General features: G+C 38.8%; 1 protein-coding gene across 5 annotated transcripts in view; it reads left to right on the top strand.

Annotated features, from left to right (window-relative positions):
* Nucleotides 1–24,592, top strand: part of LOC109051366 (MSL complex subunit 3) — a 153,414-nt gene that overhangs the window by 102,077 nt on the left and 26,745 nt on the right. For 4 of the 5 annotated variants that reach the window (XM_042755926.1, XM_042755874.1, XM_042756052.1 and 1 more), the window contains 3 exons: nt 3,131–3,243; nt 15,746–15,845; nt 15,948–16,032. In XM_042755926.1, the coding sequence (XP_042611860.1) occupies nt 3,131–3,243; nt 15,746–15,845; nt 15,948–16,032 (298 nt within the window). The remainder of the gene's footprint in view (nt 1–3,130; nt 3,244–15,745; nt 15,846–15,947; nt 16,033–24,592) is intronic. The other variant, XM_042756009.1, reaches the window with a different exon arrangement.

Raw genomic sequence — 24,592 nt, 5'->3', positions numbered from 1 at the left:
CATATCACGATGCGTCACATTCTCAGTTTTCAATATTACTGCACATGGCTACATTTTCATAAAAATTTTATATCAAATTTGTTTTGTGCAAAATTAACTTTGTTTTGTGTGTGTGTGTTATATAAGCACAGCAGGCTATTACAAATTACTAAACAATTACTTATTTAAATTGCTAAAACAATTACTTATTTAAAATAAGTGTTCTTTAAGTGTCCGAAAGTTTACAGACAATAGTTGAGGATTTTTCTTTTTTTCCTCAGCATTATTGCCGTTTGATTATTACTGATGAGATCATAGATGGGGGCAACTTTAACAGGCTGCATTCACACTAATGCACAGATCTATTTCGATATCAGATGTTTTTTTTCCTGCTCTGAAAATATAGCTTACTGTGTGTACATCAATGTCGTATAAAAGTATTTGAAAATGCAAGTGCAATTAACCACAGCCGCAATTGAGCTTTAGGACAACAAATTCAAAGCGCACATGAAAGTCTGTCAGTGTGCGAGTTTCATGCATCTAATAGTACTGCATTCCAAATGGCATAAATTAAAGCATATCTAAAGTAAAACACAGTGGGTGGAAGCACAGACTGTCAAGCAATGTGCACATGTCTCACAGTGCAAATTCTGTGCAATGAAGCCCGCCGCGTCTCTAGCGCACGCACATGCCATATGCGGGACAAATAAACATGCTCAGAATCGATTCTGAAATGTTCAGAATCTATTCAGAATTGTTGAAGAGAGAATCGCGATGCATCGGAAAATCAATTTTTTTCTCCCACCCCTATTATTTTATATTAAAAAGGTTGTGGAGAGGGGGGATAAATTCTGGATAAATTGACAGTGACAATTTTATTTTTTATTTTTTTCAAATAGCGAACATGATTCTCCTACAAACAGACAACTAAACAAAAAAGCATGTCATTTACTAGAGGTTCTGACAAAATGTTAATTGCTCCAGTCTGTTTTTTATTTTTTTGAATTATTGCAAAATCTGCACCTAATAAACCTAATGTGGATAATTTTAATTGCATAATTATCCTTACTCCGTGAAGTCAAGCAGCAGAAGTTAAGTGACAATATGCAAATACTACTGGCCCATTTTGGGGTGAAGTAAATATACAAGACTAGTTTTACATGTCACTGTTTATAATACAGGGTGGTCATCCTTTGCTGGGTCGCTTTAAAAACAAATTGGGGCATAAATTAAGAGTATCCCACTTCTCCAGGCACCACTACATCACTGAATATAATCATAATATACACAGTGAAGGTAAAATACACATTATTGAGCACGCTGATCTAAACACAGAGACTTGAACAGTAACGCACTTTTCTGCCCTTCCTGGAAACAGATCTTGTTCAACTGTTGAAAAAAGTAAACAATACCTGGTATTTTCAAGGTGCTTGCTACTGCTGTCCATGCTTTCAAGAAAAAAAAAATGCTGATTCAAAGCTGAATATTTTTTTTTTTCATCATTACTCCTAATTAGAATATTAGAATGATTTCTGAAGGATCATGTGACACTGAAGACTGGAGTTATGATGATAAAATAACAGCTTTGAAATTACAGGAATTACATTTTTAAAATGTATTCAAATAGAAAGCAGTTATTTTAAATAGGAAAAATATTTCACAATATTGCTGCTTTTGCTGTATTTTGGATCAAATAAATGCAAACTTAGTGAGCAGAAGAGAATTCTTTAAAAAACATAAAAAAAAACTTACTGTTCAAAAACTTTTGACTGGTAGTGTATGTATTATACAGTACAAATACATTTTATATCTGATAAACTAAATTATTATTATTGTTAAGTATGTTCTAAACATCTACATATATTCACGAACAGAGTATTTCACTGTAAAGATTGGTCTAAACATTCTTAGATTAACATTCATAGAGTTAGTGTAAACACTCATATTTTATATTGTATTGTTTTATATTTTATTGAACAAAAAAAAAACATTTAAATGCATTGAAAAAAAAAATCTAAATATTTCACTTGATTTCATACATTTAGTCATGAATTATAATTTGGCAAATATCTAACTAGTAAAATGTTTACAAGTTATGTCACGATAACAACTAATACAAGTAATAAAATTTACTTACTCATCAGAAATGATCTCTTCCACTGATTCAAAGGTTCTTCTTCTGAAGAAAATGCTGGCTTATTCCTCACAGTGCGTCGTCTTCCAGAAATGAAAAATAGCCGAGATTAACTTGATGAATCTTTACATTTTGTTTACAGAGGTGATGTGGGTGTTTAAATGTTCGTCATCTCACATGGATGACTACTGTATGAATAGCATGTGCTGCGCATGGGTGTGATCACATTACAAATAATGAGCTCAGACGGGAAAGACTGGACCTAGCATTGGTTTCATACAGATTACTTTATCAGAGAATATTTGTTTTTGAAATGACTTCATTTAAAACTAGACACTTCAAGCTTTTGATAGATATATTTCTCATGTTTGTGTGTCAAGTATTTGCTGAGTTTTGGTTCATTTTTGTGACTCATTTCAGAAAGAAACGGCAGAAAGCATGTCACTCGTTTTTTTATTTTACAAAGGCACAGCATTTTGTTTTTATTGTGAGTGCATTCAAATAAAAGTAGACCTTTTACAAATTTGAATGTTTTGCTTCTATCTTTACGATCAAAAATAACAGAGTAATTAGAGTAAGTTATTTTTGGCATTATCAGGAAAAAATGCCACATTTTTCTTTTAAAAGAGATTACAAGTAAGCACATGTAGAAGTTTTTAGAGCTTTTCTATAAGTAGAAGTACTTTCCCTCCATATATCTCTTCATCATCACCAACATGGGTTTTGAAGTCGCCCAGGTCAAACCCGGGTCAGGGCTGGGATGAATGACTGACAGTGAACATGCTTGAGTAAGAAATATAAATTTGGTTTTACATTCATTTGCTTGTCATCTCCATTTGTATCAGATTTTTTTTTTTTATGATGATTGAATTTGTAGACTTGCAGCATTGACTAAAGTGCAGCAAATTCTTAGATCCAAACTGAATTAGGTGTGGTCTATAGAGCTTATAGTTACAAGTTATATCTTTGTATATTTTTTTAATCTTGAAATTGCATGTTTCTCCACTGCTTATCCAGAGACTCCTGTACACAGTGGCTCCTCCTCTCCTTTGCCCTTGACACCCAGCAGGGATTGCATTGGAGGGCTTTTCTCAGGGCTGGAAACTCAGACGAACTACGAATTAAATGAGGTTAGTCCTAACCCTGGTGCAAGTCTTGCTTTTTTGTCAGTAGTAGAAAGGCCCTATTAGAATTTAAAAATATCAAACCCATACTGTACTTATAAATCTAAAAAAAATAAAAAAAAAGAGATGAATGGAATGAATGTGTTGATAACTTATATTGAAACTAGACTGCAGTCGTGGCCAAAAGTTTTGGCAGGGACATAAATTTTTGTGTTTTGTAAAGTTTGCAGCTTCAGTATTTGTAGATTATTTTTTCACGTTTCTATGGTATACTGAAAAACTGATAATTATATCATAAGTTTTAAAGGCTTTTATTGACAAAAAATATGAGTCAATATTGTTCTTCATAACCTCTACAGTTCGCTCTGGCATGCTGGATATTAGCTTCTGGGCCAAATCCTGACTGGTAACTTATTTAACCCTCTGAAGTCGATTAACGCGTATACGCGTTTTGAGGCATTTTCTCCTGATAACCCCGAAAAGAACTTAAATTACACTTTCAGTTTTGATCGTACAGATAAGAGCAATACATCAATCGAATCTGTAAAGGGTCTACTTTTTTTATATACAGACATAATAACAACAAAACTTTGTGCACTTATAAAATAAAGATAACAAACAAGGAGTGATGTCTGCAGCCTTTGTCTGTGCTGATCTTCATTTACAAACACGTCATTAAAATGAACTGTAACTCAGTGAATACTCAACGAAGAGACATGAGAGAGATATCTATAGAAAGCTTGACATGTCTACTTTTAAACTAAACAAGTGAAAACAAATATTCTGTGATAAAGTAATCCATATGAAAACAACGCGATGTCCGTTTTTCACATCTCCCTTCATTATCTTCTAATGCGACCACGCCCCCGCGCTGAACGTGCTTTTGAGATGATAATGTTTCACTGAAGCGCTCGGCTTGAATACGCCCACACAACAGAAGACAACGCAGCGAGATTGTTCTTCAAGGTTTTTTTATTTTACTGTTTGCTTCGCGATGAGAGAAATATGACATAATTCACCCCAAAAAGATGTGATGTGGTTGAGGATTTGAGATTTGGATTTCCTCGAATGAAGCACTTTATTCAGCAGAGATCATAAACATGAGTAAGTCTCTTTTTATTTATTTATATGCTTGTACTAGTTTTCACATAACGTGTAAACATTTTTACTAGTTAGACTTTTTCCAAAGACTTTTTCCAAACTATAATTCCTGACTAAATGTATAATCAAGTGAAATATTATGAAGTTTCAATAACAATATACACTACTATACCATTCAAAAGCTTGATGTAAATAATGTAAATGTAACAAATAAATGTAACTGTAACAAATGTAACAAACAATGCTGTTCTTTCACTTTATCCCCCCTAAAAAACCTGAAAAAAAATTCTCAGCTCTTTTTTTAACATTAACAATAATAATAATAATAATGATAATAACAATAAACATTTTTTGTAGAAAATAAGATTGTTAAAAGGATTTTGTGACTGGAGTAATGATGCAAAAAATTGAGTTTGAAAGTCAGCTTTGATTCTTCCTAATAAACTGTTTAACTGCACTCACAAGGGAATATTGAATTATGTTGTGGGATAATTAAATATACTCTAAATAAACTAAAAACATAAAATTATATAAATTAATTTTGTCCTTAAATTCTTTCTTGTAACTCTTCCCCTTTCAGTGACACAGCTGACTGAATGGCTCATTATGCAGCTCATTATGCAGGCCTTTGTCTTCTCAGGTGTGAATCACAATGATATTCATGATAGTTGACGCCTACTTGCATATGACTTTTACCAACAAAAAGTGTCTTATAAAATTTAAATCAATATATTGTTTTCTGTAAGTGAGTAAACAAGATGATTTTCACATAATTTAGAAAGAAAAATTCTAGGCTACAAGCTCCAGTTCTTAAAAGTCCCGGGAACCACTGTTCTGTATGTGTTTTATTGCCTTATTCAAGTGATTTAACATTTTTCGTTTTTCACTAACCACGCATAACATTTTTTTTTCTCAAAAGCACAATCATGTACATACATGCTGCTCACATATTATTATAGCCCAGTTTGTGCTGATTACAGTGAGATTAGACTTTAGCCATTTAGATATTTATAAGAAACTGAAAAAAGCACAAATGTCAGGGCATGACGAAACTTCTCCAGGCCCCAAAAATACCCTTAGACTCCAAAGGGTTAAAATAAGTGTTCTTTAAGTGTCCGAAAGTTTACAGACAATAGTTGAGGATTTTTTTTTTTCCTCAGTATTATTGCCATTTGATTATTACTGGTGAGATCATAGATGGTGGCAGCTTTAACAGGCTGCATTCACACTAATGCACAGATCTATTTCAATATCAGATGTTTTGTCCTGCTCTGAAAACATAACTTACTGTATACACATCAGTGTCATATAAAAGTATTTGAAAATGCAAGTGCATTTAACCGCAGCCACAATTGAGCTTTACACAAAGCACACATGAAAGTCTGTCAGTGCGCTAGTTTCGTGCATCTAATTGTACTGCATTCCAAATGGCATAAATGAAAGCAAATCTAAAGTAAAACACGGTGGGTGGAAGCACAGACTGTTAAGCAATGTGCACGTGTCTCACAGTGCAAATTCTGTGCAATGAAGCCCGCCGCGTTTCTATGGTATACTGAAAAACAATGATAATTATATCATAAGTTTTGAAGGCTTTTATTGAAAAAATATTGAGTCAATATTGTTCTTCATAACCTTTGCAGTTCTCTCTGGCATGCTGGATATTAGCTTCTGGGCCAAATCCTGACTGATGTCGATCCATTCTTGCCTTATTAGTTCTCAGAGTTGATCACAATTTGTGGGCTTCTGCTTGTCCTCTTGCCTTTTGAGGACTGTCCACAGGTTCTCTATAGGATTGAGATCCAGGGAGTTGCCTGGCCACGGATCCAAAATTTCAATGTAATGATGTTCGAGCCACTTCTTAATCACTCTTGCTTTGTGACATGGCGCTCCATCATGCTGGAAAATGCACGGATCATCACCAAATTGCTCATGGATCGTTGGAAGAAGTTTCTCTTGCAGGACGTTTTGATACCATTCTTTATTCAGTGTGTTTGGGCAGAGGCCACACCATTGGTTGAAAAGTAGCTCCACACATGGATGGCACAACACAGGACTCATGGTAGCGTTCACCTTTTCTTCTCCGAACAATCATTTTTCCAGATGTCCCAAACAGTCGGACGGGAGCTTTATCAGTCTTCTGCTGTCCAATCCTAGTACTTCCTGCAGAATTTCAGTCTGTCCTTGATATTTTTCTTGGAGAGAATTGGCTTCTTTGCTGCCCTTCTTGACACCAGGCCGTTGTCCAAAAGTCTTGGCCTCGCTTGTGCGTGCAGATGCTCTAACACCAACCTGCTGCCATTCCTGAGCAAGCTCTGCACTGCTGGTGACACGATTCTGTAGCTGACTCCTCAGGAGGAGACGTCCTTGCGATTGCAGGACACTTTGGGACGTCCTGAAGACTTCCTCACAATGATTTGAAGCGCTTCTTCCCTCCTTTTATAGCAACCGGTCTGCTCTTACAATCTAATTAGTATGATAGTGAATTTACCTGACTAATGCTTATTCACAATTTCACGTGTGCTGCTGATATGATTAGTCAATTAATGTTAGCTGGTCATTTTGTGTCAGGATCAAAAAACAATTTTTTTTTTTTTTTTTTTTTTGTGAAAAGTAATTTTTTGCCCAATGAAGCTTTTAGCAAATATTAATGCATCTGATCACTCTACACAATAATCTAGAAACAATGTGAATGAACACAACAGCTTAAACAGCAATCTTTGCAAAACACAAAATTTGTCACTGTCAAAACTTTTGTTCATGACTGTAGATTAGACTAGATTAAACTGCGAACACATGGTGTTATATTGGTCACTTAAGACTATTTACTGGTTGGTTTTATTCAGCAATTTATTAATAGATTTTTAAAAAATACTTTAAAATTATCAAATATTAATCTGAAAGATCTTAGTTATGGCAATGTAAATTAAATTGTATATTAGAGATTAACCAATATTGATTTTTAATACCCACTTCTGATAGAATTTGTATGTCCAATAACCAGTATACAGAATGTATTTGTGTGTGTGTGTGTGTGTGTGTGTATATATATATATATATATATAATATATATATATATATATATATATATATATATATATATATATATATATATATATATATATATAAACACATACAGTATATATAGTTGATGTATTTTACCTATTCGTTTTAAAGTTTTAGGTGTTATTTCTTAGGTTAAGGAGTAAAAGCAGCTAGTTCACTGGAATGATTATTAGGGATTTTTCGACTCACTCAACTCACAATTCGATTTCATTCACGATTTTGATTTCACGATTCAATTTTCTCAAGATTTTTTTAAATCAAATTAAGATTAAAGACATTATACAGTAAATGAAAAGGTGTTGTTTTATTAAGCTATTGCTGCATGTTTCTTTGTAAAATTAAAATATAACAAATCTAAACTAAAATTTTAAAACAAAATCCAAATCAAACAAGTAAGTTACACAAATAAATATTTTAATATGAACAAACTAAGGCTTTGATTGTTCTCTTTCCATTTAAAATTTCCACTGTTTTTTGATCATGATCCAAACAAAGATGCAGCATACATGCAGCATGAGTAGTTTTTAATCTAATTTAAACTGTATAATTTAAAATTTGAAGCAAAAATAGAATGGACTAGTTTTCTGAAACTATACTACATAAAACATCTCTGAACGAAACAGCAGACGAGCTGATGAGAAGCAGATTCATTCTCTGACAGCAGGTGGTGCTTATGAACAGCAGTGATAAAGTGTTTCCTGGGTAACCACTGTAAACAAAGCAGAGAAGCACTTATGAACACTAATTTAATATGCATTGTTCAGAGGCAAGATGAAAAGAAAATACCACGTAAACTTTTGTAAAAGAGATATATTCATAAAAACTCCTACTCCTATTATTTCGCGATTTGTTTGGCATCTCAACCGATTTGAATTGTCACATATTTGAATCGATTTTCGACCGGTTTGCGGTAAATCATTACATATCTAATGTTTATACATTGTCTGGGAAAAAAACAAAACAAAAAACATTGCAGTAAATACAAAAGAAGTCCATTTCACGTGGCATGTTACTGGAATTATTAATATTTTTGTTGGTCTAGATTATGAAAAAGCATCTGATAGCACTCTTTTTAGTCTTTTATGGTGAATAGTGTTTCTGTAGCCTGCAGATGTGGCCATTAAGAATATGTGTTAAAGGGAAAGGGCTCCTGCAAGATTGCTCAGTTGTACACAGGAACACAATAGATTTTCTGGCACAGGAAAGTAGTGTTAAATTCGTTAACAAAGACTTTGAAGAAAAATTTTCATATGCTTTTTTCCCATGACTAAGACAAGACAACAATAAGGTCAAGACTATATGAACATGCAATATCATTGACGAGATAAGACGATACTAAAATGTATTCAAAAAGATAAAAACTTTACCAAAAACCTATTTTCGACAAAAAAGGAGACAAAATGTTAGTGCACACTACTCTACATGCCTATACTACATGAGCTTTCATGAGTGTGGTTGCCAGATATCAAGAGTTCTAATCCCCAAATCAGAGCTTTTCTGTTAATTTGATACAATTTCTGCTTATTTTAAGCAATCTGGCCACCATGCACATGCGCTCATTCCTCATTGTGAAAGCGCCACCACTAATGATCTGAAAACAACTACAAACAAGCTTGAGTTTAGCGATTTAAATTAAAGTGTCATTCAGCCAGTCTGATGAGATCTCGACTGTATTGTTTGCGATTGTGATTGCTGAATTAATACACTTACTCAAACGCTGTTGTTTTAAAAGAGAAATTGACTATTGCAATTTTGGAATTAGTGGAATTGCTAGGAATTTCACTGCTATAATATTCTTTTTTTAGCTGTTTTCATAATGTAGACAGAGATTGCATAAGTCTTTGGTATTGATTTATATAATAAAAAGTCTATAATAAATCAGTACACTAGATGAGGTAAAATACACTAGGTGTGTGTCCACGTCCTATTGATTTGTGCTTACTGGTGAAAGTGCAATACCTGAAATGCAAAAGTACATTTCTCAAATGACAACAATCTTTACGATTATAATTTTGAGAAAAAAATAGCCATAATACAGAATGATGAAAATGTGACAGATTTCATTGACAAAACTTGACTAAAGTGCAAATACATTTCATTGAATAAACAAAAAAAGTTTGCCTAAATATGATAACTAAAATGCACATTTGAGTAAGACTAAGACTAAATTAAAAATGGCTGCCAAAATTAATACTGCTGTATGGTTAATTAATAATAATCTTATTTCTAACATGTCAAGTTTTTATTGACTAAAACTAAATTGCCAGAAACTGGCCGGTGGGCTCCTCCTCCCTCACCACCCACGACGGTGGTGCAGCGAAGGGGTATTCAGTGATTTCCCTAGTGGAGCGGGCGGTAGCGATGCAATTGTGTCCTAAATCTGCCTCCTGCTGGCGGGGAGATCCGGTGCTTCCTTCCCAGGCCTATAGGCATTCATCTGGTCTAACCGGCAGTGCCTATATGGTTTGCGGGGAAGCTGCTTCTGCCTTACACGCTATGGCGTTACTGCAGGTGCACCAGGCCAAGGCACTGAAGGACCTGCACGAGGGTGGTCATGATCTGGAAGTTCTGAAAGAACTCCGAACCGCCACTGACCTCGCGCTCTGAGCGATGAAGGTCACCGTGATTCTCTGGGTCGTGCGATGTCTAAGCTTGTGGTCCAGGAGCGCCATCTCTGTCTGAGTCTGGTTGAAATGAGGGGCGCCAACAAAGATCAGTTCCTTAATTCCCCTGTGTCCCAGACCGGCGTCTTCGGCGACGCAGTTAAGAACCTGGCCCAGCAGTTCTCGGCTGCACGGGAGCAGACTGAGGCGGTCCAACCTTCTCCCCGGCGGGCAGCTGCTGCCTCCACCTGTCCGCCGGCCACAGCACCCCAGCCTGCTCGTTGCCGAGGGCGGCCCCCTGCGTCACCCCCACTCCCGTGCTGCATCTGCAGTAGCCTCCAGCAAGTGGCGCAATAGAGCTGGGCATAGGCAGGCCACCCCACCCATCCTGGCCCCCGTCAAACCTCACGGTGAGCGGAAGAGCAGGAGGCCCTGGGACGGGCGACCCAGAGAGAGGTAGCTGCTTTCTGTGGGGTGGTGAAGGCACCTCACCCTCCCCTGGAGGAGGGCCGGCTGGAGAATCTGGAAATTTCGATGAGAGTGGTTGAGGACGGCCAAGCACCGGACCTCACTCATCCTCCTCCTTCGCCAGATGGCAGCAGTGGGTGGTTCGAGAGCATCAACTAAGGCCCTACTCACGCACACTCTGCCAACCTGTGGAACCAGGTGACCCTTGCACCCCACACTCACACCCCTCTCCGGCCAGCTCACAAGCTGCCCGAGTTGGGTCCCTGTATTCCACCTCGCTGCCCCACTGCGTGTACGGATGTGGTTCCGCTGGTCCTGCTTGTACGGTTTCTAAGCGCCTGGTCAGCGCTACCCAGCCAGTCTTGCTGGCTTCTGCGGACCATCAGCCTCGGCTATGCGATTCGGTTCGTCCGGTGTCCCCCCTAGTTCAGCGGTATCCGCTTCACTACAGTGAAAGCGTCCGATGCCCCTGTTCTGCGGGAAGACATTGCAGTCCTACTGGCGAAGGACGCAATAGAGCCTGCCCCTCCAGCCGATATGAGATCGGGGTTTTACAGCCCTTACTTCATTGTACCCGAAAAACGCAGTGGGTTACGACCGATCTTGGATATGCGAGTTTTGAACCGGGCCCTTCATTGGCTACTGTTCAAGATGCAGAAACGCATCTTCGGGTGCATCCGTCCCCAAGATTGGTTTGCAGCGATCGACCTGAAGGACGCATACTTTCATGTATCGATCCTTTTACGCCACAGACCTTTTCTGCAGTTTGCGTTCGAAGGACGGGCCTATCAGTATAAGGTCCTCCCCTTCTGGCTGTCCCTGTCTCCCCGTGTCTTCACGAAAGTCACGGAGGAGGCTCTTTTTCCCCTCATAAAGCAGGGTGTTCGCATTCTCAACAATCTAGATGATTGGCTGATACTAGCACAATCTCGGGATCAGTTGTGCGAGCACAGGGACCTGGTGCTCCGGCACCTCAGCCTGTTGGGCCTTTGGGTCAACTGGGGAAAGAGCAAGCTCTCGCTGATGCAGAGGATCTCTTTTCTCGGTATGGAGTTGGATTCAGTCGAACAGACAGCACGCCTCACAGAGGGATGTGCGCAGTCGGTGCTAGCCTGTTTGAATACGTTCAAGGGCAGGACAGGGGTCCCACTGAAACTTTTTCAGAGGCTCCTGGGGCATATGGTGGCTGCAGCGGCACTTACACTGCTCGGCCTGTTACATATGAGACCGCTCCAGCATGTTGCAACTCGCCCGCCACCTCCTCCTTTGGAGTCGGAAGGTTCTGAGGTCACTTCGTGCCGTTCACATTTCGGGCCTGCTCAACCGTACAGCCGACAAGCTGTCTCGAGCAATGCTCCCAGGAGAATGCTGACTCCACCCCCATACGGTCCAGCTGATTTGGAGTCGTTTCGGAGACTCAGGTAGACCTGTTTGCTTCTCCAGTTTGGCATCCACGTCCAGACCTTTGGAAACTCCATGTCTGGTCCCTGGACGGGATGCGGAGGTTCTAGGTGACATACCCCAGGAGGTAGTGAACACCATCACTTTGGCAAGAGCACTGTCTATGAGACACGCTTACTCCTTGAAGTGGAACCTGTTCATCAAGTGGTGTTCTTCTCGCCGAGAGGACCCCCGAAGATGCCCGATTGTGGTCATGCTTTCCTTTCTGCAACAAGGCTGTCTCCCTCCACCCTCAAAGTCCAGGTTGCCGCTATTGCTGTGTACCATGACCCCGTGAATGGGAAGTCTTTAGATAAGCATGACCTCGTCATCAGGTTCCTTAAAGGGGCCAGGAGGTTAAATACTTCCCGGCCCCCCGCTATACCCTCTTGGGACCTGACTCTAGTGTTAAAATAACTACAGCAGGGCCCATTCGAGCCTTTGCATTCAGTTGAGCTAAAGTTTCTTTCATTGAAAAATCTGCTCCTGCTTGCACTGGCCTCCATCAAGAGGGTAGGGGACCTGCACGCATATTCGGTCGACGATTCATGCCTAGAGTTTGGGCAGGCTGACTTCCAGGTTATCCCGAGGCCCCGGCCCGGCTATGTGCCCAAGGTTCCCACTACACCCTTCAAAGACCAAGTGGTGAACCTGCAAGCGCTGCCCCTGGAGGAAGCAGACCCAGCCCTGGCTTTGCTCTGTCCCGTCCGAGCATTGAGATGCTACGTAGACCGGACACAAAGTTTCAGGACCTCAGACCAGCTCTTTGTCTGTTACGGAGGCCGACAGAAGGGGAATGCCGTTTCTAAGCAGAGGATGGCCCACTGGATTGTGGAACGTCCGGCGCCAGGCCTTCATAATGAATCCGTGTGAACCTTGGAAGGCTGGGTTCCATATTGAGACCTAAGCGGTACTCGTATGCGTATAGTCCACGATATAGCCTTAGAGCCTGTGTTTCCCCGGCAGACTTCTGCCTTCCCAAGAGGGTTTTAACCACCTCAAATTTCCCCATATACACCTAAACGGATGCTATATGTGTATTTGCTTCCGAAAACTCCTTAGGAAAGGATGGGGATTCCGCAGGATCCCTGTTCTGAGCAGAACGGGTACATTTTCCCAGTGTTATCCAATCTCACCCAGCGAGGTAGTGCTTTGACAATGGTGAGTGGAACTACTTGTCCCGAGCCCCGGCCTACACCTAATAGGGGCGCAGGCAGCTTCCTATGAGAAAATTTATAGAAACCTAAAACCTGAGACACAAACTAAATAATCCATTAAAAAAAAAGTATTACATTGAATTTTTACAATGTCTATTTACACTAGACTATAGCCTGACTTGTGAAAAAGGTTTACACTAATATAACCAACAAAATGACAAAAGAATCTGGTAAAATGACTGGGATAGTGACATTGAGAATCAGCACCGGGGATTAAGCTTTTGACACAACCACCCCAAGATCCACTTTGCCTTTTCCCATTCTTCTCCTTAAAATACTGAATATCAGGTGTTTTGTTGAATACAAATTTCTCTACTATTCATCAGCAGAAGTTATGTGTAGTTCCCTGATATTAGGAAAAAGTTTCACTTTTTGTATCTTTAGATATACCAAGATGATTTGATTGATTAAAGAAAACAGTATTTAAATATTTGTTAAAGAGTAAAAAAAAAAAAAAAAAACAATGTAACAATACAGCAGCACTGCAAAATCTGATGGTGCCAAGATAACTGGCATCCTTTAACTCTTTCCCCGCCATTGACGAGTTATCTTGTAATTTAGAAGACAACGCTTCTCCACCAAGTTTTTACAGCTTATTGTGTTTTCACTGTTATACACTCGGCGCTATTACACAGCTTCTAAACAAGTACAAAACCTCCGGAACAAAAAAACACATGTGAACAGGATGGAAAAACTAGCGATCTCTTATGTAAACAGATGCATATGATAAATAAAGTGATCATCAGCAATAGACAGCATATAAACGAAAACTGCATAATGTTATGGAGTAAAATGATGATCCAGGTGGTATATGGCTGTGCAAGCTTTGGAGGTGTTGATGGAAGCAATTTACTGGATTTATGCTTTGATAATCATACTGAATATTATGCTGATTTTCTCACCTTTTTGCTCAAAATTATGAAAGTGAAAGTGAAGTGACATACAGCCAAGTATGGTATGGTACCCATACTCAGAATTCGTGCTCTGCATTTAACCCATCCAAAGTGCACACATGCAGCATTGAACACACACACACACCGTGAGCACACACCCGGAGCAGTGGGCAGCCATTTATGCTGCGGCGCCCGGGGAGCAGTTGGGGGTTCGGTGCCTTGCTCAAGGGCACCTCAGCCGTGGTTTTGCTGGCCCAAGACTCGAACCTACAACCTTAGGGTTAGGAGTCAAACTCTCTAACCATTAGGCCACGACTTCTAAATTATACATTTTTATGAAACCTACCTATATTCAAGTCTTGATTAAAAAAAAAGAATGCTTTAAGCTAGAATAAAACAGATATTTTTTTGTTTAAAAGTAGAGGCTTTGATCTTTATTTTGGTGTATTGCATATTGAAATATTCATACAGCAAAATATACTGTAAACCGTCAAATTTTAGTGAAAATCACTAAAATCGCTGGCGGTGGCTAGCAACTTTTTTCAAAATGCTGGCGAGGAAAGAGTTAAGAAGAACATTAGGTTTTGCAATCATTTCGAAATCGGTATTGAGAATTATTCTGGTAATTATTCTTCCAATTTTGGTATTGTGACAAGCTTAGCTGCACCAGTTCTCTGCACTTCTCTGCAATTCTCTCTTTTGTATGCTTGCACTGTTGGAGATGTAGGATCTGTACTTAAAGAGATGGTTCAGCCAAGGAACACAAAATTATGCCTGTGGCTCCTGACAATATGTATTGTATTCATTAAATCATTTGTTGATTTGAACCAGCTTTGGTAAACTAATTGAACCAGAAACAGTTCATGGATCAAGCAGCACAGATCTAGAAGTTACTCCATCAAAAAAACCTTTTGGACATACTCTGACTCAAAATGAGCTAAAATACTGGCGTATATGACCCTATGATGCTGGTTTTTACCAACTCATTCAGCACTCCAGTTCCTCCAACAGTACACTGAACTGAGGAAACAGGCTGAAAACTGATAAACTAGTAATATGTGCATGTGTGAACCAAGCACTTGAATGAAGGGGCGAAATTCAAATTTTTTAAAGTTTCCCATAGTTTATGTAAAAAGGTGAGCTGATGAAGACAAGTTTATTTACTTTATTTGCTTTAGACATGTAAAGCATGCATGTTTCACATCATTATGGGATGCTTTAATAATATAAAAAGGTATATGTTACGTCATTGTGTTATTACATAAACAAACTGGTGAATTAACCCTTTTTATTAAAATAAACTGCCTGAAAGAACCAGTTTACATGAAAGACTATTATTTCTCTGTTGCCTAAGGCTATGGTTTACAGGTAATAATGTTGAAGATAATGTTCAATTTCTTGCACAGACCGATCATTTTGCTTCATACGACCTCAATATATTGTCAGGAGCCTCAGGTATTAATTTTGTGTTCCTTGATATGCTTTTTTTTTATTATTCTCAAAAAGGGGCAGCCACTGACTTACATTTTATGAAGCACCGTGGTTTTAGCTAAAAATCATCTTTACTGTTCTACTTTCTTGAATGGTTTGAGGATGAGTAAATTAACGGTAAATAAAAATTTTTGGGTGAACTATTCTTTAACTTGCTCTAGTGCAATACCGCTTGTATGCCACAAAAAATTAGCTCAATAAATTGGTACACCACTAATGTGATTGTCTTGAGGTTCTGAGCTGGAGACTGATGCCAGATAACTACCCTCAGAGTGACCAGCTTCCCCCTCCTTCTTACCTCTATGGCGCTCAGCACCTGCTCCGGCTATTTGGTGAATATCAGCTTCTTTTTTATATTTAAAAATGTTGTCATAAATAAAAGGAATAATACTTTAAATTTTAAGTCTTTCATTTTTTTTTTTTTTTTTTTTTAGTTAAACTTCCAGAAATCTTGAGGAAGATGCACATACCAGAAAAGAACCTGAGTGCACTAGTGAAACACTTCGAGCTTTTTCTCAGGTACAGATTTCTTTTGTTATTGCATGCATATGATTAAATTGAATGCACATAATAAGATAAATGTTTGAGAGGTAGTTGTATCATTGTTTTGAGGTTTCAAGGTGATCATGCTGATCACTTGATAGAGAACACAATTTAAAGGGGTCATATGATGCTTTTTTAAAGATCATTATTTTGTGTATTTGGTGTAACAGAATATGTTGACATGCTTTAATGTTAAAAAATTATTAAAATTAAAAAATTAAAATTATTTTTTCAAATACTGTACATTATTATAGGTCCTCTATGCCCTGCCTCTCTCAAACACATCGTTTTCTACAAAGTCCCTCCTTCTGACAAGCGCAGTCTGCTCTGATTGGCCAACTGACCCAGTGCATTGTGATTGGCCGTGCACCGCAAGCACTCGTCAGAAATGTAACACCCCTTTCCATAATCCTGAGCTTCATCTTTCAAAATAAATGTAAAGACAGTTAATAATATCCTTAGTTTTACCATCAGTTCAAGCCCGAAAGGGGAACAGAGTCGCGTGACAGACACAGTGATGATGCTCATACATTTTTGCAGTACACAAGCCGCGGACAGTTAAGACAACTGACTCCACTGGCACTGTGTGACCCTGTCTCTCTCTCTCTCACACACACACACACACACGATGCGCAAAACTCCGTATTTGAACAGTCAATAGCATATACTGTAATAACAAAACATACTTAAAGTAGCTGATTCAGAAGCGCCAGATTGTCGTAGCAAAGTCAGAATTACCTCCTCTCATTGGTTCATGAAACGGTCGTCCATAAAATGCATTGCTGTTATAAATAATCTTAAGTAATCTTAAAGCTTCCTAAATGCATCTACTTTCGGAAGGTCAAATACAGTGCTTTTACTTTCACCTAGATACACACAGCATCTCCCTGACATGGCTGCTTTAACACTAACTGTGGTTACTGAAACCACGCCACCTTTCTTTGCGTGAACATTTGGGCAGCATTACGCAAATATTTCCACATAGTGACGTAGAGATGTGGGGGCGTGTTTGAATGAGCCATTTTAGGGGGGCATGGCAGCGTCTTAACTTTGATAAAGAATATCTCTTTGGATTTGAGACTTTAGTCTTTGCAACTTTACAGATCTTCATGCACCAAGAGCTTGTAACACTCCAAAGAGAAAGGAAAAATTGTATTTGCATCATATGACCCCTTTAATACTTTGCTGACTGTGATGTTGCCATTTAAGCTGTCCTCTGGACAAAGAGAAATGAGAGAGATAAAACTAATATTAATTATGTTTATATATTTTATATATATATATATATAATTTTTTTTTTCTCCAAGATGTCGCGTATCTACTCAAGTTTATAAGAAAGCATCTAAGATACAGCCATAGAAATATGGTTCTCAATGAAGCCCAAGTCTACAAAGTTAGAACTGGGGTACATTCCAACTATGAAGGTTAGAGAGAAATATACACTGTGTTCCAAATTATAAGTTATATATCAGTAGAAGTTCAGTAAAATAAGCATTCAGTTTTTAGTTTTTCAAAGAGAGTGTTTGTGCTTCAAAGAAAGTACTTGTTTGTTTCTTATCTTTTTAAATAACTGGTATCGATCTTGGACAGGTTTGTTAAATAGTTTCCCAGGTCTTCTTGGGTCTTCTTAAAGGGCTCATCGATGTAAATCTGACTTTTTCTGTGTTTAAGTGCTATAATTGAGTTTCTGGTGCATATGCCAACTCATTAATCTGCACGTTTCCACCCACAGCGCTGAGCCACCGTGGTTATTTTCGCAAGCGACAGTGCTGTATTTGTTCTGACGCCATAGCAAATGTTTGCAGAAAACATGCTAAATGTTCTGTCGTTAGCTGCACAGACGAACACAAATCATTATTTAGAGTCCCAGCCTCAGAGGAGGCAAGAGAGGAGTGGATTTATTTTATTTATTGTGAAAAACCCAGAAGGGGGGTGGGGCATGCAGTAGCTCATTATCATTTGAAGAGATACACCAAAACGGGTTCTAATAACAAAAGTTGAAATGGAAAGAGTTCCCCAGCTCAGCCATCAGACCTAGTGGAAATACTCAACCAGTTACCTGTAACATGACCAAGACGGCGCCGGTGCCTTCAGCACTGCCCAATAAAGGGCTGAAGTCACAACATTAGGCCAGTTCAAAGAAGAGTTAATGAAACAATATACTGGTTCACACACAACATACAATCTGCTCAAACAAGCTGAACTGGAACTAGCTGAACTGAACTACTTTAACTTGAAAATTGACTGTTTACTTTTGTTCTCTTTTTATAGCTGCTTTACAGGAGAACTGAAATTTATTTTCTTTATTAAAACACTATTTTCCTGATTACAATACTCAGCAAGCAAGCACGTATATGAGCATGGTGTGAACAAATAAGAACAATGTTAGTCACTCAGTGAGACAAGCAGCTTCTGACTGGAGCTTATAATCACTATGAATCTGTTATCACAGAACACTATCTGTTGTGCAATGAATATGTGTATTCAAAATAAAAAAGAACATAGAAATCAGCAAAAAGTCCCACAGCAGCACACTGTAGATTTCCAACTCGCCTTCCACATGCCTGTGCATGAAGCTGTTCGAAGGGTGGGTTTAACATCACCCTGAGCACCAACAAGAAGTCCCACTATTGCAAAGCAACTCACAATACGAGTGAGGATGCATCCAGATCAAGGGGCTTTTTCAGTGTGCTCATTTGAATGAATGTCAAGACAAGTCACCTTTATTTGTATAGCGCTTTATACAATACTGGTTGTGTCAAAGCAGCTTTATAGTAATAAACTGGAAAATAGTTTGTAAGAAGACAATAACGGTCATTTTTCCACTGACATTCAGGGCTGTAGAGGTCGTCTCTAGGTGCTGATCCACCATCTGATCTGGATACAGACTGGATCTGTATGGCTACGGTGACCTCGGAATAAGAATGAAAGAGACTAATATTAGCGTAGATGCCATTCTTCTTACGATGTAGCGAGTGCATCGGGTGTTTTAGGAAGTGTTCCCGGTTCCGGTGATGCAACCTAATTCCATATCACCCTGTAGCCCAAGACTGGTTGCCCACCGAAGCAAAGTAGGGTTGAGCCTGGACAGTACCTGGATGGGAGACCTCCTGGGAAAACTAGGTTGCTGCTGGAAGAGGTGTTAGTGGTCTGTGTGAATCCTAATGCCCCAGTATAGTGACGGGAAGGACTATAATATGATATGAGCTCGCTCAAGTAATGAGGAGCTAAACCATTCAGGGCTTTATAAGTAATTAGCAAGATTTTAAAATTTATTTGTTGTTCAGTAGGGAGCCAGTGCAGAGTTGACAGAACTGGGCTAATGTGGTCATACTTCCTGGTTCTAGGAAGAACTCTAACTGATGCATTTTGGACCAGCTGGAGTTTATTTATTAAGTGCACAGAGCGGCCACCCAATAAAGCATTACGATAATCTAACCTTGATGTCATGAATGCATGAATTAATATTCCTGCATTTGACATTGAGAGCATAGGTGTGTATATATATATATATATATATATATAATATTTATTAATTTTTTTTTTAAAAATGCAGTTTTACAAGTGCTAGAAACATGGTTTTCAAAGGAAAGATTGCTATCAAATAGCACACCTAGGTTCCTAACTGATGATGAGGAAAAGCAGCCATCAAGTGTTAGACAGTGGTTTAGGTTATATACCAACCATGCATTCCGTTAGTTTTGCAAATTTGTAGGTTTCATCAGGCTGCAAAGAAATATAGAGCTGAGTATCTTCAGCATAACAGTGAAAGCTAACACCATGTTTCTTGATGATATCTCCCAAGGGTAACATGTAAAGTGTGAAAAGCCATGTTTCTAGAACTGAGCCTTGTTGCACTCCATTCTGTACTTGTGAACTATATGATATCTCATCATTTACTGCTACAAATTGATGACAGTCAGATAAGTACGATTTGAACCAGGACAATGCAATTCCACTAATGCCAACATAATTTTGTAGTCTGTTTAAAAGAATGTTGTGGTCGATAGTGTCGAATGCAGCACTAAGGTCCAGTAGCACTAATAGAGAAATACAACAATGATCGGATGATAAGAGCAGGTCATTTGTAAGCACTCTCTGTAGTATGATACGGTCTAAATCCTGACTGGAAGTCCTCAGAGATACCATTTCTCTCTAACATAACTGAGAGGATACTGCCTTTTCTAGTATTTTTCACAGAAAAGGGAGATTTAATGTTTAAGGTTTAGATGATTTAACCTGTTAACCCGCACCTGGACGCCAGCGCACTGAACGCTATTTGTTTGCACGTGTCAATGTTTACAAATTGATTAAATGAAAAGGGACATAATTAATCGTATTACTATATATCATTCTAAAGATCTAAACCTCAAGCATCGACGATAGATCACTGTTTTTCAATGGAAAGCTTATTAAGAATGTATTTGCTAAATTTGTGTAAGCAGTACACATCAAAACATGCATAATCAAAACACAGTACGTACCAGATTCATCGTAATAACAAGTCATAAACGCATCCACAGCTGTAAATCCTGGATTAGTTAGAAAGGTAAGGGTCGAGAGAGATCACGTGACCCTTCAGAAGCAATGCATGCGTAGTCCTTCACTCTGCTCACTTTGTCAGAAATTGTATATATCCTTTCAGTAAATTTTTAACCACTCTTTACCTAGCCCACTATGAGTACCCCAGCAGTCAAGGACGTTCAGAAAACAGAGATTGAACAATCACCAATAAAGAAAAAATTTAAAGATTCCACCATCTCCAGAGAGGATTTCGATGCTGCTATGGCTAACGGTATCAAGCTAGCGCTCAGAGCAACAAAGTACACTATTCGGTTGCAGCTTCAGCTGTAAGAGAAGCAATAGACTCTGTACTGACCTCAGCACTCTGTGATCTACATTTGGATATACAAACAACCAACAGTTCTGTAAAAGAACTAAAAGCAGAAGTTGAAAAGCTAGCCAACGCAGCAAAGCAGACACAGGACCTGGTTGATTCTGTTCAAGCAGCTGCATGTGAGGAGAACAGTCACAAACTCAGAAATTAGCTGGAACAACTGAAAAAATTACGGACATTGAAGATAGGAGCAGGAGAAATAACGTATGACTGGTGGGGTTGCCGGAGGGGGCGGAAGGCTCCGATGCAGCTGGCTTCCTCAGAGCTAATCTTTACAAGTGCATCACTTCACTGAAAGGCTGTGACAACTCTGATCGGCTGCGTACGCTCATCTTCCTTGTATTAAGATGGCATAACAGGTCGGCGATCTTGAAAGGTGCTCAGCAGGCATATCCAGTGAAACAGGATAACTTTTTTTTTCCTGACTTTAGTCCAGCCACAACTACTAAAAGAAAGAGCTTTAATACAGTCTTGAAGACGATGACAGCACTTGGTCTATAGCCCTTCCTCACATATCCAGAGGTAATTAAACTATGGTACAAAGGTGAGCAGATGATGTTCAACTCTTCTCAAAAGGCGGAGGATTTTGTTACTTCACTGTCACATAAGACGTATTCTCTAATGTTACAAGGCAGAGTGATGATTTTAGTGTCTTCCCAGATGGTTTCAGATCATATAGCTTGACTGTGTGGTGATCCTAACTGCCCTGAAGAGGACAATAACAAGGTTGCCATGGGCACTTGTTAATTTATTTTTGAAATCTTGCCCCTGTGCTGTGTGCTAGTCCACTAAATAATGATGATTTATTTTATTTATTATTACTATTTTTCGGGCTAATGGAGAGCAGGTTCGATTTTTTTGGCTCAGTGGGCCTTTTGGGGACATGTCTTGCATTGAAGTGGACTGGTCACGCATCAACATTTGTTTCTTTTGTTTATGCAGACCTACACTCTCGGTAATGTGCGGTCTGCTTTGTTTTTTGTACATAGTTGTTTGTCGTTCCTTTTTTTGCTTTTTGTTTTTTCTGTGCCCTTCAACAGACATCAATACATTTATTTATTTTGCTTTTAATTAAAAATCATTCTGCATCTAGGTGGATTGGTATCAAGGATACATACTAATGTTTACATGTTACTGGCAGTATGGCATTGCTTCGATTTTTCTTCAGGTAGACATAATCTTAACATTTTGAGCACACAATGCAGGTTCTGAATATCTTATCAGTGAATGTGAATGGCCTAAATTCTCCTATTAAACGTGCCTGGATATTAGAACATTTGCACCGTATAAACGATTTCCTGTGCCCTGATACAAGAAACCCATTTAAAACAATGTGGTGTGGCACTTTTCAAAAAAAAGTATTACAAACTGGCAGCCTGATTGTCCTTTAGTGATGGGTGGTGATTTTAATGCTGTCTTAAATCCTGCACTGGATAAATCTCACCCCGATACTACAACTAATCCATCCTCTAAGTTATTGAATACATTTTTTGCAAAACTTAATGCAAAACTTAAAACTTACATCTAAGGACTTCACTTTTTTTTCTAATAGACATAAGACTTTCTCTAGGATAGTTTACATATTTCTTAGCCCATCTCTAATTTCATCTATCTCTTCCATTTCTATATTACCAATTTTATTGTCTGATAACTCTGCAGTGTTGTTCACCTTTCCAACATTAAGACCAAGGCCCCTAGGCGGCGTCTTAACACATCATTACTAAACAATCAGGAATTCATTAATTCGCTAAAAGATCATATAAAGGAGTTATATGAAAGAGGAATATAGGACGAGGCAAAAATATTATTTTTAATTGGAGAAACCTAGCCACTTATTGGCCCTCAGGCTGAGGGAATGTGAGTCTAAGGCATACGCAATAAAATCTATGGATGACCAGGTAACCACAAATCCTATGTTAATTAACAACGTATTTAAAGGGTTTTACACAAATTTGTACAAAACCGAAACCGATTTTGATGAGTCAGTTTGTAGAGAGTATTTGGATAAATTAGAACTACCTCGTATCACACAGATATATAAAGACTCTTTGGAGACCCCGTTAAGTTTGGAGGCGCTCCATGAAGCACTAGAAAGCCTTCAGAAGGGCAAGTCACCAGGCCTAGATGGCCTTCCTCCTGAATTATAATTAGAAATATGGGATGTGGTAAGGACTCTCATGCTTGATTCATTTAATTTTGCAGTCGAGTATGGTACATTACATAGAAAACAAAAAACATCTTTGATATCATTGCTTCTTAAAAAGTGTAAAGATCCGTTAGATTGCTCTAAGTATAGACCAGTATCACTCATCCCATACGATCTAAAGTTTATGCTAAAACTCTTGCCTCTCGCATGGAGAAAGTAATTCATAGCTTAATCAAAGAGGATCAAACCGGTTTTATTAAGGGGCGTCACTTGATTTTGCAGACTCTCTTACAGGTCCTTGTGCGTTTTTTTTTCAGTTGACGCAGAAAAAGCCTTTGACAGGTTAGAGTGGAACTACATGTGGGCAGTTCTGCAATATTTTGGTTTCGGTGGACATTACATCACTATGATTAAGACACTCTACCACTCACCTGAGGCATCAGTCTTAACTGGTAATATGTTAATATTATCACTCCTCCCCCACCCCTGTTCCCTTTACAGCGTGGAATGAGACTGTGATTTCCACTTTCCCCTTTACTATTTTGTTTATCCCTTGAACCCTTGTTGTATGCTGATGACATTATCTTATATTTAGATCATTTTGATATGTTATATAATTAAGGAACTTGGCCTAGTGGTTAGAGAGTTTGACTCCTAACCCTAAGGTTGTGGGTTCGAGTCTCGGGCCGGCAGTAACACGACTAAGGTGCCCTTGAGCAAGGCACCGAACCCCCAACTGCTCCCCGGGCGCCGCAGCATAAATGGCTGCCCACTGCTGGAGTTTGTTTATTAAGCATGCAGAACAACCACCCAATAAAGCATTTCTATAATCTAACCTTGAGGTCATAAACGCATGGATTAACATTTCTGCATTTGACATTGAGAGCATAGGTCGTAATTTAGATATATTTTTGAGATGGAAAAATGCAGTTTTACAAATGCTAGAAACGTAGCTTTCTAAGGAATGATTGCTATCAAATAGCACACCTAGGTTCCTAACTAATGACGAAGAATTGACAGAGCAGCAATGAGGAGGAGGATGCAAGGAACAGACATAAGCGAGTGGACAGTCTTGCTGTTGTCATCATGAGTCCTTGAGAGCAAAGCAGCGGGTGGCAGTAGTGGCGCATGCTTATGGCCCATTAACTTTACCAGACCTAGTTGAACACCATGGATGAATGACTGTAAAGCGGTAGCAGTGCCACAGTGCTATTTGATTGAAAACTACTTCACAGTCTCTATTAACCGGGGTCTCCATCTCTGCTCCTGAAGAGCTTCATCTTCAACCAAAATCAAACACATCTGAACCAGATAATCAAGGCATTCAGGTTACTTGATATTTACAGGCAAGTGTATAGGAGCAGGGTTGGAACTGAAGTCTGGAGGCTGGATTCTTCTATCATAAACTAGTCATGTGCACGACGACTAATTTGACTGTCATTAAAATGGAAGTTTTGTATCTGTCTAGTCGACTAGTCTAAAAGCAAGAAACC

Source organism: Cyprinus carpio, chromosome A1, assembly GCF_018340385.1.
Source record: "Cyprinus carpio isolate SPL01 chromosome A1, ASM1834038v1, whole genome shotgun sequence".
NCBI lineage: Eukaryota > Metazoa > Chordata > Actinopteri > Cypriniformes > Cyprinidae > Cyprinus > Cyprinus carpio.
The sequence above is the reverse complement of the archived record's forward strand: the minus strand, read 5'-3'. Positions and strand labels throughout refer to the sequence as shown.